The 15,584-nt window shown below is 35.3% G+C and overlaps 3 protein-coding genes, 1 long non-coding RNA gene and 1 pseudogene across 6 annotated transcripts; 2 read left to right on the top strand and 3 right to left on the bottom strand.

The window, feature by feature from the left end:
• Positions 1–2,413: 2,413 nt before the first annotated feature.
• Positions 2,414–4,067, bottom strand: LOC145025864 (protein RICE SALT SENSITIVE 3-like). Its single transcript, XM_078976807.1, has 7 exons — positions 3,869–4,067; positions 3,730–3,783; positions 3,517–3,654; positions 3,317–3,431; positions 3,188–3,229; positions 3,040–3,096; positions 2,414–2,954 (listed from the first exon to the last, which is right to left on the bottom strand). The coding sequence occupies exons 1-7, from the start codon at positions 4,012–4,014 to the stop codon at positions 2,442–2,444; spliced, it is 1,065 nt and encodes a 354-aa protein (XP_078832933.1). The 5' UTR covers positions 4,015–4,067; the 3' UTR covers positions 2,414–2,441.
• Positions 4,068–5,512: 1,445 nt separating this feature from the next.
• On the bottom strand, positions 5,513–7,208 carry LOC145025880 (protein RER1A-like). Its single transcript, XM_078976808.1, has 3 exons — positions 6,835–7,208; positions 5,901–6,081; positions 5,513–5,797 (listed from the first exon to the last, which is right to left on the bottom strand). The coding sequence occupies exons 1-3, from the start codon at positions 7,206–7,208 to the stop codon at positions 5,741–5,743; spliced, it is 612 nt and encodes a 203-aa protein (XP_078832934.1). The 3' UTR covers positions 5,513–5,740.
• Positions 6,031–8,424, top strand: LOC145025896 (uncharacterized). Of its 3 annotated transcripts, none has more exons than XR_013673897.1 (3): positions 6,031–6,168; positions 6,260–6,530; positions 6,697–7,440. It is a non-coding gene; the product is annotated as an uncharacterized LOC145025896 (long non-coding RNA). The 3 variants fall into 3 exon arrangements; XR_013673903.1 differs by adding an exon at positions 8,014–8,424 and having other exon boundaries at positions 6,075–6,530; positions 6,697–7,314; XR_013673891.1 differs by having other exon boundaries at positions 6,075–6,530.
• A 2,171-nt stretch (positions 8,425–10,595) lies between these two features.
• On the top strand, positions 10,596–12,989 carry LOC145025933 (Mannose-P-dolichol utilization defect 1 protein). Its single transcript, XM_078976809.1, has 8 exons — positions 10,596–10,931; positions 11,286–11,439; positions 11,841–11,913; positions 12,018–12,084; positions 12,152–12,211; positions 12,414–12,474; positions 12,568–12,609; positions 12,700–12,989. Exons 1-8 carry the CDS (start codon positions 10,776–10,778, stop codon positions 12,807–12,809), a joined length of 723 nt encoding a protein of 240 aa, XP_078832935.1. The 5' UTR covers positions 10,596–10,775; the 3' UTR covers positions 12,810–12,989.
• On the bottom strand, positions 12,958–14,839 carry LOC145025917 (F-box protein SKIP2 pseudogene; annotated as a pseudogene).
• Positions 14,840–15,584: the final 745 nt, after the last annotated feature.

Raw genomic sequence — 15,584 nt, forward strand, 5'->3', positions numbered from 1 at the left:
CAAAGGTGCCGTCACCGCCGTCAAAGATACACAACTTAACAATCTTGTGGTGAGTGAGTTATTTATAGAATTAATTATATATTTCTGTGCTTCTTCCCTTTCCTTTTTGAGCAATTACGTTTTTTTTATTTTGATTGTATGTGTACGTTGCTCATGAAAAGATTATAAATTTGGCAAGTATGTAAATGTGGAATAATCACAGATGCACCTTACCCGATCAAAACCGGTCCCAACCCAACAAACCCATAGGTAAAAATATTGTTTTATTTGTTAGATATATGGGGTGTTTGATTTTTTTTTTTTCTTTTTGTTAGAAGTAAAAAAGTGTTATATCGTTGTGGGGTCCTTGATATTTTCTGTCCAAAACATCTTTTTGAGGAAAGGAATGGGCCTCCAACGTGTACATCCTTTTAATGGAAACAACACTAATTTTCTAAGTTAAAAAAGTAACATATATATCTATTTTTTTTTATCTTGTGTAACAGGGAAAAAGGGGAAAGAACAAAGTCATTGATCATGTGATTTGTGTTATTTGATTGACATCTGTATATATCAGATGCTGATTTGTACAAAGTGCATTGATTACCATGTTTCCTTTTTATAATGCTTTCACTTTAATAAACCTTCCATAAATAATAAATGATATATCCAAATACAAATGACTTGTATGTACCCTAAGAATTATTAATTAAATATAAAATTTATTAATAATCTTTATAATTAATGCATTTCACATTTAATTATAGTAATAATTATGATTAATTAATACTTCTTATATCTGCTCTTAGGGTACATATTAGAAAATCTCTTTACTAATAACTAAAAGGATGTCCATGCTCCTCATGGGATGGAGGTTTCGTTTTAATTATTGCATTGTACTTTGAATTTTTTTTAACTATATAAGTAAAAATGTAAATAGGATGCTATAATTATAAAAATTGGTACAAAGTAAAACGTTTTTTTGTTGCATTTGACGTGTGATTTGGAAATTATAATTGTAAGAAATAGCAACCTACTTTCCTATATCTGTTTATTATAGCATTTTTCTTTCATTTCGTCATATTATATCTTTGTATTTTGAAAAATCTAACCACTTAGACAAATGTCATTGAAATACCAACAAAATTTCAAACATTTCGAAAGAACAATGCCATCATTGGGTACCTTTTGTAAGTACAATGTCTTAATGACAAAACACACACACACACAATGTTGTTATAGAAAAACAAAACAAATGTTGTTATAGAAAAACAAAACAAATAGCTGAAATAAAATTGATATTTCTTACACTAAGCTCTATAACTTACTGTGAAAAGAAAATCCAGGAAGCACAAATAAGGTTATCAAGAAAGTGAAAATCGAAAAAAAAAATCATTGTTGCCAACCCATATGGGTAAATGCATAGACCAAATTACCTACAACCTCGATCCCTTTTAAAATATTTCAAGCATTGGTAAATTAACTCGGTGAAGTTGCAAAAATAGAAGAAAAGTTTTGTCTCAATTTAAGAACTCCAATTTTCTTTTAAAGTAATTACAAAATTGGCGTTGATTGCCAAGGCTATAACTCAGAGACCCTCTAAACAATCAGATAAGTTTAGGTTCAAAGAACATAAAGTTTTTACAATATAATAGTTGTGGTTGAAACGCTTTGATCCCAGTTCAGCACTTGCACTTGTGCATTACTTGATATCTGTGACACTGTCAAAATCGGTAGCAAATTTTCCACCTTTTTGAATGTGTGTATCATTAAAGAATTAACCTTCGTACAACTCTCAAATCCTGTAGAACATGAAAGAAAAGAATATGTTAATACCATTAGTAAGTTGCTTTAAAACAGAACTTCATCTTAATATTATGCAGTGAAGATTAATAGAAGAAATTGATCTTAGTCTGGTAATGTGACAATAAGTTAGCACACGAAAGTATAAGTAAAATGTATATATAGATACAAAGTTACAAACAAACAATCAAAGTAAGTTAAAGTAAAGACACATACAAACATATACATAAGATATTATTACGTGGTTATAATAGCGTCATTAAATTTAAGAAATAACAATGTATTTCCGGTTGATGTGTAGTGATAGCATTGTGTATTTAGTTATTAGGGTTAAAACTTAAAACCAAAAAAATGGCAATAAGAAGAAATAAGATTTTTTTTTTTGAAAGTATGTTGCTATTCCTAACATAAATGTGTGGAAATGTGATTAAAACCCCCGTGTTATTTCATGCTCACTCATAAATTCATAAATTGAGGTTACACAAAAATGAAGTATGCTGTTAATCATTCATTGTTCCGAGATAACTCTTTGAGATGCAGTTTCGTTTACGGGAGTTGAATTTTTTTGTAAACTCCGTTTCAATTTTATTATAAAATAAAAAGACATCCAGAAATAAGATCAATATCCAAATATCCAAATAAGTGCAAATTTCTCCTTATTAACTTAATTGAGATTTTACTTTTACATCACATTCTTGAGCTACCTTTCTAGTCCCAAACCCTAATTCCACAACTAACCCAGCACTCGGGTAGAAGCAACCAGGTTTCCTTTCTTGAACCGGATCTTTGACGTTAAATATCTTATCACCCAAACACTGACCCACACCATCATTCTGAATCCGGATCGGGTCATATTGAGATCCGAATTTATACGGCAAGAGGGGTGGAATCGGCCAAAATGGTGGCCCATTCTCTTGCGTATTGTAACCCGAACCCAATGACCAAACAGGACCCTTGTGATGTTGACTTTCTCCAGCATTCATGTTGACTTTTGACCCGATTACTTGTTGAGCCTCCTCGGATCCAATGGTTTTGTGCTTCAGTGGGTTGTACGGGCATTGTTGTACTTGTACGGTGGAAAACGGTCGCTGAATATGGAATAATCCCGGAATGCTACGTAGGTAGCTGAATTTCCTCTGAATGGTTAATACTAGATTCAGATCTTCAAGAATCTGTATACAAGTGGTGTACCTTCTGCATTAAATCTTGTACATTCCACAACATATATACTTGTACTTTTCCAATTAAAAATTGTACCTTATCAAAAGACCCCAGTTGAATAATACCTTCTCTGACAGATATCACTGCAATCGTCTGGTTCATTCAGAAACGATCTTAATTAATTCGTACATTATTATCATTCATTAAAAGCAATTTTTTAAAGGAAACAGTTAAATTCGCTTACCTTAATCCCTGAATTGAAATGAAAGTCCCAAGCTTTTGGTTGCTGTTTACAAAAAAAAGTAACGAATTAAAGCAATCAAATAACAAGAAAGTTTCATGAAGATGAAATCAAATGAGGGTCTTTACTTACAGGATCAATAGTTGCATTCCATGATGAAAGAAAGCTTGGATCAGTACTCTGCTCATTTGATCCATCTTTAAACACCCATCTGTGACAGTTATCTGCAGCTACTTTCCCTATCAATCTGCATGCCACTCAAAAAAACTTTCATAAATCTTTGTCAAATTCTTCAACATAAAAACGATGTCGTTGGTGTTCTTAGTTCTCACCCTTCTCCATAATTGTAAACTTCATGGGACAGTTTGAAGAAGATATCACGTCCAAATCTACCCTTCAAGAACCCATCGTCGTTCCCAATTCGTTCACATTCATCAAGATCACAAAACCCATCTTCCCAAACAAGAATCCTATACATCACCAAGAACCAAAAGTATAAGAAATCACACGTTAAAGACTGATAAATTTTAAACTTTTTTTTTTACCAGTTACGTTTGTTTCCTTTTGCTCGATCAAGAACACCTCCTTCATTGTCCCACCTGCATCCAAAGTCCAAACAATAACATATTAAAACACCAAGAACAACAATCACATAACATTTATTGGATTGTGATTGGTGATTACTTTGGAGGAGGGTAGATTCGAGGCAAGATTCGCCAGAAAACAGCATACACCCATTTGGGGGAAGTAATGTTATCTGATGAAGAACAGGTGCATAGACCTTTTAAGGTGTGTTGTATAAGACAAGCTAACATAGGAAGTCCCTCCATTTGTTATTTGTTAATTGATGCACTGAAACACACATGAAAAAATGAATTTGTATGAGTGTTGCTGATGGATATAGCTAGTAGGAAACCCAAATGCTAGATTTTGGAAAACACGTGGGTCCCATTGTCTTAATCGGGGGAGACTATGGTCCTTACAAGTTAACGGAGTACAACTGTAGTGTGTGTTTGTTGGTGTGGTCATTGCAATTATGTAGAAAAGTTTCGGGTGAAGCATGCGGTTGATATGCCCGACCTTGTGTTCGTGTGTTTCTGGGGCTACTTGTTCATTGAGTGTGGTTTTTCGTAGTATCTTTTTCTTGTATATAAAATAGGTAGATATTTTGTAATCATTTTTACGCAATTTTATGTTGATAGTAAAATCAGTGAAAGGGTAAAATGATCGCAATGAGTTTATTTGAGGGCTTAACGAAGTTTATTTTTAGTGATAGAAAAGGTTTAAAGTTATTTTTGTGGACGTATTGATAAGTTAGAAGAAAACATATCCACAAATGGTGTAATTTACCCAACTTGTGGGAAATTTAAGGAAGCAATAGAAAAAGAGGGCTTATATCTATGGTCCTGTGTGTGACAGTTGCCCTTGAATGCCAGCTGAAATGGAGGGGCAGGGTAAGACAGTGGTCCTGTGCCTCTAGATACGAATCCTAGCTAATGCTTGACAACATGTCGAGATACATAATTTGAAAAGAAAAGAAAAAAGTAAATATGATCATCGTTACTTTCAAAATTAATTTTAACACAATAATACATAAAATGATCTTGTTTTCGTTAATAAACTATATCTGATAGAAATGAAGTTTGTGCACTAGTTAGGCCCTTATGTCATTCATGCATGGACTATATTGTATGCGTAATGTGGATCAGGTGGGGTTGCTGGTAAAGTGGTAAGTAATAAGTATAACCCTTTTGCAGAAAAGAAAACAATTTTTTGAGTTGCTTATAGAAGAAATTGTCGTTAATTCAGAAAAAAAAAATAATAATGAATCTTTGACAAATAATTATTAGGGTATTTTTGGAGGATAAATGAATAGTACTTTGAGTGGAAATGTGGGGAAATAAAGGAAAGGTTTGACAAGTACAAATCAAAAGGGAAGAGGGGCACCCACCCAAGGACCATACCCATATGGGCAACAGTTGCATGGTCTCCCCACCACAACAATAATAACCCTTGCCATTTCTAATTCTAGGGACACATACAATAGGACAATTCTGTAATACCAATCTCCAATCGCATGCCTTAGCCTTACATTTCATAAATCATCCTCTTTGAATATAGATTCTACAATCTTTATTGGTCCCAAATACCCCACCCCATGGGACCTAACCTAACCTAACCCACAAAGGTGCACCACTTGGTTCGAACCACTCACCCAACCAATATCGGTTCTAGTCTTAGAAGCCATCGATCTATCAATTATCAGCTCAGAGGTTGTTGGAAGAATAACCCTTTTGCAGAATAGAAAAACACTTTTTGTGTTGCTAATAAAAGAAACTTTTATTAATTTATAAATTAAAAAGGTGTCCAAAAAGTGATTGATCAAAATTTCAAAAAAAAAAAAAGGAACTACAAATATTACATGAAAAAAAAAATGCTACAACAAAGAATACACTTTTTCTATGGCTTTCACAAATCCCTGGTTCCCTAAAGAAGATAGATATATTTGAGGTGAACTCATCACTCACCACTCACCACTCACCACTTACCACAGGCTCAAGGTCGACCAGAGTCTCCATCATCAACCACAGATGCTTTCTTTCCATTGTAACGCTGCAAAAAGAAGACAATGTAAAAAGTGTAGGGTTTTATGGAAGTAATGATAGAAAAAGATGAGATTGTGGAAAGAAAATCAAAAGAGGGAGTTTGTAGGTACCCGTTTTCCGAAAGTGAAGGGAACATATCTATATTTTATCATATGCATTATTTGCCTCTTCATTGTTGAAACAAAGAGTACAAGCCAATAGAACAATAGAATTGGCCAAAATACAGGCACATCAAACATACTGAAGAATGTAAGTGTAAAGGCGATACAAAATGCTTTTGTAACCGAGTACCTGCGATCAAAGAGAAGAAGATATTATATTTCATCAACAAAAAATTTGTGGTTTTCAAATTCTACTTTCCATTTTCTTCCATTTAAGGTGTTATACATGTGGAGTTCTTGATTTTCATATTTTACTTTACATTATCTTGCATTTAAGGTGATATACATGTGGAGTTCTTGATTTTCAGATTCTACTTTCCGTTGAGATTCCAGCATGCTAGATTTGTGGATTGTGGAGTACTTGATACATAATTTCTAGTGTTTGTATAATTGGGCTCAAAGCCAAATCAGTTTTGTGTTCCCAGCAGATCAGTTAATCATCTATAGTTACATCAAATGGTAAACAAAGAAGACGCATAGATTCTTGTTTTCTCAGTTTCAAAGTCATCAATTGATATCAACTTGTCATTTACATTAATTAGTTTGCTGATTCTGGCCCAAATGGCACCGTTTGATCAGGTAAGCTCCAGAAATCACAATAGCATCATACATTAGATCATTTATACTTAGAACTAAATACCACTAGTATTCCAATATTCCCCTAATTCAAGCACGTTAACCTCAATTAGGGTTTCTCAACTGTGAAATCACGAAAATATAATTGATGGTGTTTAAAATGCAACAGGTAATTCAATCTTGATTTGCCACTAAGTATTAGTCAATGTATAGCTAAAATGAGGGGAGAATCTACAATCACAGGCGCATTGTAAGAGACCTAAATCACAAATACGATTAGGAACAGAGCAAGTGAAAACAGACGCACCAGAACTTAAATTCAGGTAAGCGGCGGACGAAGGGGCGGAATTCTTCGGATCGGCTGGTAGGTAGAGACGGACCATCAAGTTCTGGATCAACCTGAGGGGAAAGGAAAGCGAGGAAGAGCTGAAGGATGTAGATTCCGAGGCCGTAAGTTATGATGTAAAAACCTTGAACGAAGTAAACACGAAGGGCGTAGATGAACAAGACGACGGCGAAACCGATCCAACGGTGGAGGACGTGTGGAGTTGACTTGTCGAGGAGGTGTTGGTATCGGCGGGATACAGTGAAGGTCCATTCAGAGAGTGATGAGGATTTGAGATCGGCGTCTCCTCCGCCTCCGCCTCCACTACCACCACCAACCACCCCAGCAACATTCATTTTCCTATTGATTTCTTCTTCTTCTTCCTCTCTGTATTGAGGATCAACGAGGAAGATGCCGAGACCAGAAAAGAGAGATCCAGATGCCGGTTCTCAAGACTGTTAGGTACGACAAAAGTTAGTTTAACTTTAAGTAGCGAACTTGTGTACTTTGAGTCACTTGGATAAATTTGATTTTGCGGCTGGAGACCGATTTACAAAATATTTTGAATAAATTTGATTTTAAAGCAAACCGATATATGAAATAGCAAAATTCACAACAGTAATACTATGTAGTATGTACAATATATTTTTCTCTTGCCGTTATGCTTTCCTGAGAGGATCTCTAACACCTCGTTTCCGAATTCAACTTAACGAGAGATAAGAAAAAAAATATATATGAAAATAAGAAGAAAATAAAAGAAATTGTTTTTTTTTTGAATTTCATTAAAAAAATGAAGTAGAGTGAAACTGAAGAATCACTTTTCCTCCTAATTTTCCTTCCGAAGGATTTGAAAAGAATAACAAAATAATTAATTTTTTTTCATTTCTCTTCAACTCGGAAATACAAAAGAAAATTTTATTTTCCTTTTTTTTTATAACTTTCTTTTCTATTTTTTTTTCTTTCTTTTAACTCGCGAATTAGATGTAAGGGTAATTTAGCACCCTTACAACACATGAACACCATTTCCAAAAAAAAAAAATTTATTTTTATGGTGTGGCTTCGGCTACGGTCCAACATGAAAAAAGAAAGAAAAATTCTCTCTTTTTCTGTCTTATTTCCTTTATTTTTCTCTTGTTCTCTGATTCTCTCTTTTTCTCTTAGTGTAAACACCATTTCATCAAGTTAGCAGTGATTGTGAGAAATTGTGTTGTGGATAAGGCACCAACCACACGTTAAACATACTTGAAGATCTTATGAGTTCATTTTGTGAGACATATACTATGTGGTATCAATAGTATCAATCTTGACGATCGAATTTTGAAGAATTGGATTTTGGATAAGTCGTTCATGTATGAATTTTTGTATGGGAAATGGATATCTAGTGAAGCCGGATTCAAATAAGACATACATAACTGGATATTTAAGGATCTTAACATAACAACGCTTGAGTTTGTAAATAATCGACGATTTTACTTTGACGTCAACCATGTGCGGTTTTAATAGGTGTTTCAGTGTGATATCGGCAACACTTGCTTTTTTTGTTTGTAGTGGAAAACATTTCAATTTTTCAAACTTTTTACTTATTTTTCCTGCATCGGCAACATCTATTTCAACCTCGGTAACACTTACTATGTATTCTTGCATCCACCCCTATCGTCAACTTTTTTGTTTTACTGTTTTTATTAATTTCGTTGCGAAAGAGACGAGATAATCAAATAGAAGGTAGCTAAGGAAAAGATTTTGGACTTCCACATATTTGCTCATTTCATTTTCAAGGTGACATGGGTATCAAAATGATTGTCTCTTAACAAGCTTAAAAACAAAAACAATATTGAATGATTATAATAAGCAATTTGATAACTAAATATATTTCTACGTAAATTACAAGCATACTTTGGAACTAAACCTAAATTTAATTTTATAAAAGTAATAAAAAAAACTGAACCTCAAATTGAACCCACATTGTTTTAAATTTTAAAAAAGTAATGAAAAAAAATTGAACCTACATGGTTTTTAATTTTAAAAAAGTAACGAAAAAAAAAAATAAACCTTTGAAAAAGAAATTTTCAATTTATAGATAGAACTCAAAACTTCAATTGAGAAGGAAAAATATACATTTTTACCAAGAAGCTTTGAACAAAACCAAACCAAAAGTTTACATCCGAACCAACATCTATTTATACTAAGTTGGAGTAGCAAATCGGTAATTTGGGGGTCCGGGGGTGTAACGACTTTAAAATGTCTATATATTCAAGTTTTTTTTCCCTAATCTCAGTACGTTGTTTTTGTCCTGATTGTTTGTTTAAATCCAAATCAGATATAACTTCTCAAAAACACAGTCTAAAATTTTTGTTTTAATTTTATAATAAAACCATAGTCATCAAACATCATATAAAAATCATAAACAATGTATCTCAAAATATCATAACAACTGTCAAAAATATCAGAGTATAAACATCCTAGGCTGAACAGATAGTGTGTGCACTGCAATCATCTCGAGCTCCTCTTTTGAAAACCGAAGTACCTGAAACCAAAACTGAAAACCGTAAGCACGAAGCTTAGTGAGTCTCTCCAAACTACCACATACCATACACATAACCATGCTACTGAGAGGTACAGGCCCCCCACACACTCAAGGAGATACGGGCCCCGCCCACACTCCGCTGACTAGGAGATACGTACCCGACCAATATCCGTTGACTAAGAGATACGAGCCATGCCCACTGTAACAAAATTTTCATTTTAAAATCATATAATTATCTTAGCACATTTCACAAAAATCTCATTGATTTAATTTACAAAAACACAACTCCATTTCTTACAAAAACACAACTCCATTATCTTAGCATATTCGCGACCATCCTAGTCAGTACACCCAACGTACTGACTTAGGGTACGTTGGGCATACGCCAATCCAACTTGAACCCTGTTTTAGGGTCTTGTATCCTATTTAAGCTCCTTATCTCACAACCTAACCCTAATATCTTCAGCCTCCATGCTCTAAACCCTATAAATCGATCCTTAGCCCCCATTTGAGTGATTTTGGAGCTTGGATGGCCATTAGAGGAGTATTTTGAAGTTTTTGAAAAAGAAAGTGTTTAGAGAAGAAGCAAGAGATTGAAGAGAGCTTGTAGATCCAGAGGTTTTACATCCTTTCCAGCCAATTGAAGGTATAAAGTTCTCATCTTGGTGCTTCTACATCATAGATCTAGGTTCTCATGGATATTGTCCCATTATGGTTTCAAGATTGGATTTTTATGATGCAAATCCCTTTATGGACTTAGGGTTGCCATCCATGAAGTTATTTGAGGTTTTAGAGGAGTATTTTGAAGTTTTATGATGCAAATCCGTTTCTGGACTTAGGGTTGTCACCCATGGTTTCAAGATTGGATTTTTGTGATGCAAATCGATTCATTTTCAGGTTGTTTTCAGTTTAGATTCAATAAAAAAAATTTCGGTTTCGAATTTCGCATAACAATTGTATATGATTAACATCAAAATGATACATTAAGGCTTACAAAGAATGATGCACTAAAATTTAATAAAAAAAAAAAGATAAATATTAATTTTGAGATTTTTGACCGATCTTTGATCGGTCTGGTAACGGTCCGATATTTTTAGACCGGACTTTTTTGCAGGACGATTCATGGTAATCGCGGACCGATATTTTTTTGTCCAGTCTTGTTTTAACCAGTTCTAAGGATCATTGTTTTATGGCCCAATTAATTTATGGGAAAGTCAATCGCTTAGTTAAGAGTGGCCCAAACAGATCCCTTTCAATTTCTGTTGATGTGATTCAGTTTTGAAGAAACCCATCCATAAATCTTGCTATAGATTTTTGGCCGGAGTTCTTACAAAGCCACCGGCGATTTTCCCAACAATTCAGGCCATTTCTGTATCTTTAATTACGTCGGACCATCAAAATGGTTCAAATGGAGTTCCTGGGAATGGACTTCAGCTGCGTGTTTGGATCGTTAAGCGACGGCAAGTTCCCTGAAAAGGACTGCCTTCTTCCTTTGATTTCTAAGCTCCTAGGTTACGCCATCGTCGCTGCCTCGACCACCGTTAAACTGCCTCAGGTTAACCAATTCAATTTGCATCAACTTTATTTTTCATCACGTTGGTCTCCATGCCACCTAGGGTTTTGCGATTCCAATTCTTCCAATTATTTGTCAATTGGTTACAAATTGATGTAAATATCAGATTAATGCAATTCTTCCTTTGATTTTCCAATTTCGTGAACTATTGAGCTCTTGATCATTAGGTTGTAATTATCGATGCAATCTTAATCAATTTCGAATATGGTAACGTGTTTTAAATCGATATATACTTAAGCTATGCCGAATGCACTCGATATCATCTTTTGATCTCTATTGCTTGTTTGCAGAAGTTAGGACTGGGATTTTGAATTATGCTTCTTTTCTTTTTTTCAGATTATGAAGATCATGCAACATAAAAGTGTAAGAGGTCTTAGCGTTATGGCATTTGAAATGGAAGTGATTGGTTATACCATTGCTTTGGCATATTGTCTTCACAAAGGTCTCCCATTTTCAGCTTATGGAGAGTTAGCCTTTCTTCTGATCCAAGGTATAGCAAGCACCATGTTAATTTCTAGATAGTAACTTCACAAGCTCACCACATAAATATGGGAAAATTGTTCAGAGAATGAGGATATGATTAGCCGGCTAATTGCTCTTCGATCTTCATTTTTGGCATGTTTTGTTGATGAACCTTTCTGATTTTATAAGAATTAACAGAAATTCTTTCCCACCCTCAAATCATGATTCTTTGTGAATTTCCATTTTGAATAATATTCTTCAGGCTGGCGTGATCCTCCTGCAATCACACAGTATGTTTATTTTTAGGAATAAGATGTTTAAATGCTGTTTATACACAAAGTACATCATTTCATTGCAATCTGATCAGTTGGATTTGTGATATTTTGTAATGTGAATTTTTTTTTAATTCTTTTCTCTTGGTCATTGCAGCTATAATCTTAGTTGCAACCATCTATTATTTCTCTCAGCCTGTCAGTAACTCAACATGGATCCGTGCACTGCTGTATCCTTCTTAGATTCTGATGATTATTTTACTTCTCTTTAAATTCATGATATATATGTATGTATGTATATAAGAATTTCATTTCCTCAATGAGATTGCGACAGATATTGTGGGATAGCACCAACAATCTTAGCTGGGAAAATTGATCCCCTTCTTTTTGAAGCCCTATATGTAAGTCCTTTCTTTTAAATTATTCTTGGAATTTGCTAAATTTACTTGATCAAACTGTTGGTTTCAGGCATGCCAGCATGCAGTCTTTTTCTTTGCCAGGGTCCCTCAAATTTGGGAAAACCTTAAAGTAAGTTATTGATTATATTATATATATCTACTGACTTCTATTTTGTTAGTCGAAAATTTTCCTTGCTATGGGTTTTGAATACACTTTCTACATATAGTACAGTTTGTTATGTTATGTCATGGTCCAAGTCCAGTATACATCAAATACATTACACATGCCACATTTTATGGTTTTTGTGACTGAGTATGTTATGTTTGAGCAGAACAAAAGCACAGGGGAGCTTAGCTTCATAACTTCATTTATGAATTCTCTTGGCTCTATAGGTCAGTTCTACTTCTTTCTTATTGTCTGTGGCTCATTATTACAAGTATATACACAAATGCTGATATGTATGTATGTGATCACTGATTTTGCAGTAAGAGTTTTCACCAGCCTCCAAGAAGGAGCCCCAACAAGTGGTATGTATGCAAACAATTAAACATTCCCATTTTTGGCTTATTAATAATAATTATATACACAAATGCTGATATCCTTTGGTCTGTTTCAAGTTGTGATGGGTTCTGTTATCGGCATATTGACAAACGGTGCAATCTTAACCCAAATCATCATGTACCAGAAGCCACAGCAACCCAAGAAAGTGAGGAAGAAAGCAGATTAGATCACAAGATCATAGACATAACACCGTCTTTATAATTTATATTTCCAAGTTTTACACTTGTTTGTTTCTATCTAGTATTTCCAAATATGTTAATTATCTTTGATTGTTCTCTTTTTCACATCAGTGATCAGACCAGTCAACTCAAATATTTATACAACGCTTCGATATTTATTTTCATCATATCATGATATATAAAAAGAACAAACAATCTTTTGACATAAATATTTATACCCAACATAAAAAAAAAGGAACACAATCATTTTGACAACAACTCTTTCCTACTCTTTCCTAACGACTTTGTGAAGCCGAAGCGCCATTAAAGCTTGACCACCGTCTCAAAGTGCAAGAAACTAAATTTCTCCCAGATGTAAGCCCCAACCTTGCCTTCAATGATGTTGACCTCCTGTTACTGCTAGAACCACGGTTAGCACCGCCTCCAATGTCACTAGCTGCTGGTGGTTGTTGTTGGTCCTCCACAACCACCTCAACGGTTGCATTCTGGTTTTGATTTTCAACCACCAAAGCATCCAAATTCACAGCTAATGATTCCCGGCTAGCTCTCAACCAGCCAACACCCTCACAGGTGACTCCCTTGCATTTCTTTACCTTCACCTTCACCAAATTAGGGCACCCAAGTGCTAAAGCTTCCATTCCATGATCGGAGACAGGGCAACTCTTGATGCATAGCTTCCTCAACGCCGTGCATTTAGCAGCTATGCAAGAAATCTCGGCATCACCTATGGTTTCACTCCCACATAACGCCAATCGCTCTAGCTTCTGGCAGTTTGAAGCCAATCGCGATATACTTACACGGGTAAGATTCACACCGATAAGAACCAGCTCTTGAAGGTTATGGCAGTATTTTGCTACACTGATCAAACCTTCATCGTCAATCTTGTTTGTTTTCCACCCGTCGATATGAAGCTTCCTCAGAAGCTTACACTTCTCCGCCATAGACGATAGCCCCAAATTAGTACATTCAGGTGTTTTTATGAGGTGAAGGATTTCTAGATTTTCACAATTGGAAAGGGCTGCAAGACCAATATCGGTTACCTGAAGCCTCTCCAGATGCACCTCACTCAATCCCTTGATGTTATTCGTAACAAGTTTCAGAACCCCATCCCACTCTCCGGAACATCTGAAAAGTCTTAGGGTTCTAAGATTTTTGGATCCGATTATCAGCGGAGCAAAACATTGTCCGTTGTAGAGATCCTTCAAAGAAATCATCTTAAGAGACGATGACGCTGAACCAGGTCTAATCGGCTCCGTCGAGCCTCTATCGGCGATGCCGCGTAGCCGCTTCACAGATAAATCTTCCAGGGACGAGCAATTATCGACTACAGCGTTCATTCCTTTAGCTCCAAAAGTGCATGATCCAACCGACAGCTTCTTCAATTTCTTACAATTCATGGCAAAACTCTCCATGCCTGAATCCGTTAACTGTCGGCACGATCGGAGCTTGAGGCGGGTAAGGTTTTGGCAACGAAGAGAGATTAGAATAAGAGCATCATCGCCGATGCTCACCGATCTACGGTCGCATTTGAGAGAAAGCTTCGTGACGGCGTCAAACCGAGAAAAAAGCGATGGCACCGCAGATAGGAGGTCCGATTGGGCATTGAGGGAGAGTCGGTGATGACTCTGTCCCTCGACCTCGAGCCAACGCCGGCAAACGAGCGAAGATCGTTTCCGATCGCCTGGTGCAAGGAACTGAAAAACGCAAGCCAAACAATCATCTGGAAGATTCGATATACCGTTGGCAACACAAAGACCATCGTCAATCTTTTTCCTCATTAAAGGAGAAAGAAAGACCGGCAAATCTTGTTGCGCCATTGATCCACAGCTTTGATAAATAACGTCGTTTCGACGGCAGCTGGGGACTCCGGCAGTGGATGAAGGCAACTGGCCCATCCACGGCGGAGAAATATTCTCCGGCAGCCGCAGAAAGACAAAGGAAATGACTGTTCCTTGAATCGCGTATTTATTGGATGCCAATCTTCAACGTCGGGCTTCCGGGCCTTTGGATTTCAGAATCCGAATAAAATACGGACTTTAAAACATTATAAACCAACATATGCAGCAATATTCGTGTGGGGGAAGGCTCAAGATAACCTACCATGAGGTCACATTCTATTTATTGCAACTTAATTCCATTACGGTAATCGCGTGGCATGTAGTTGAGAAAGCATATGGCATGATGCTTACTTTTAATAAAGCATTAAACAAACTTATTTGCATAGATATATTTTTTTAATAAAATAAACTTTAGATATGCGTTTTTTTTTTTTTTTTTTAAAATACCCCAAGTTACTTCAAACTTTTAGAAACTATTCGTTTTCTTTATAGCTGTCAAATATTAACAGTTCAAAATTAGTCTAAAATTAAAACCTATCATGTGAATAAAATTTGAAAGACAATTCAAATGAATTCTCTTTAAATGTGTATATATTTGGTAGTTTTAACATGTTCAACACTTATGAATTAGTCACTTATAAACCTTTTTTAAAATATTAGTTATTGATTTTGTCAGCATGAGAAAAGTTTATGTGATGGATCTTGGAGAGATGCTATGATGTGACGGAACATGTTGGTCATGGTGTTTGGTGCGATTGGTTTTCGTATGAGCTAGACTATCTTGGTTCACACTCTAAAACAATGTCTAACCACATTCTATCATATAAACCGGTGTGAATGAATAATTGTCTTACATTATTTGTATTATATCAAAATAATTATAAGAAAAGTTACGTATAAGTTTTTTTTTTTTTTTTTTAATTA

Source organism: Lactuca saligna, chromosome 1, assembly GCF_052625555.1.
Source record: "Lactuca saligna cultivar CGN05327 chromosome 1, ASM5262555v1, whole genome shotgun sequence".
NCBI lineage: Eukaryota > Viridiplantae > Streptophyta > Magnoliopsida > Asterales > Asteraceae > Lactuca > Lactuca saligna.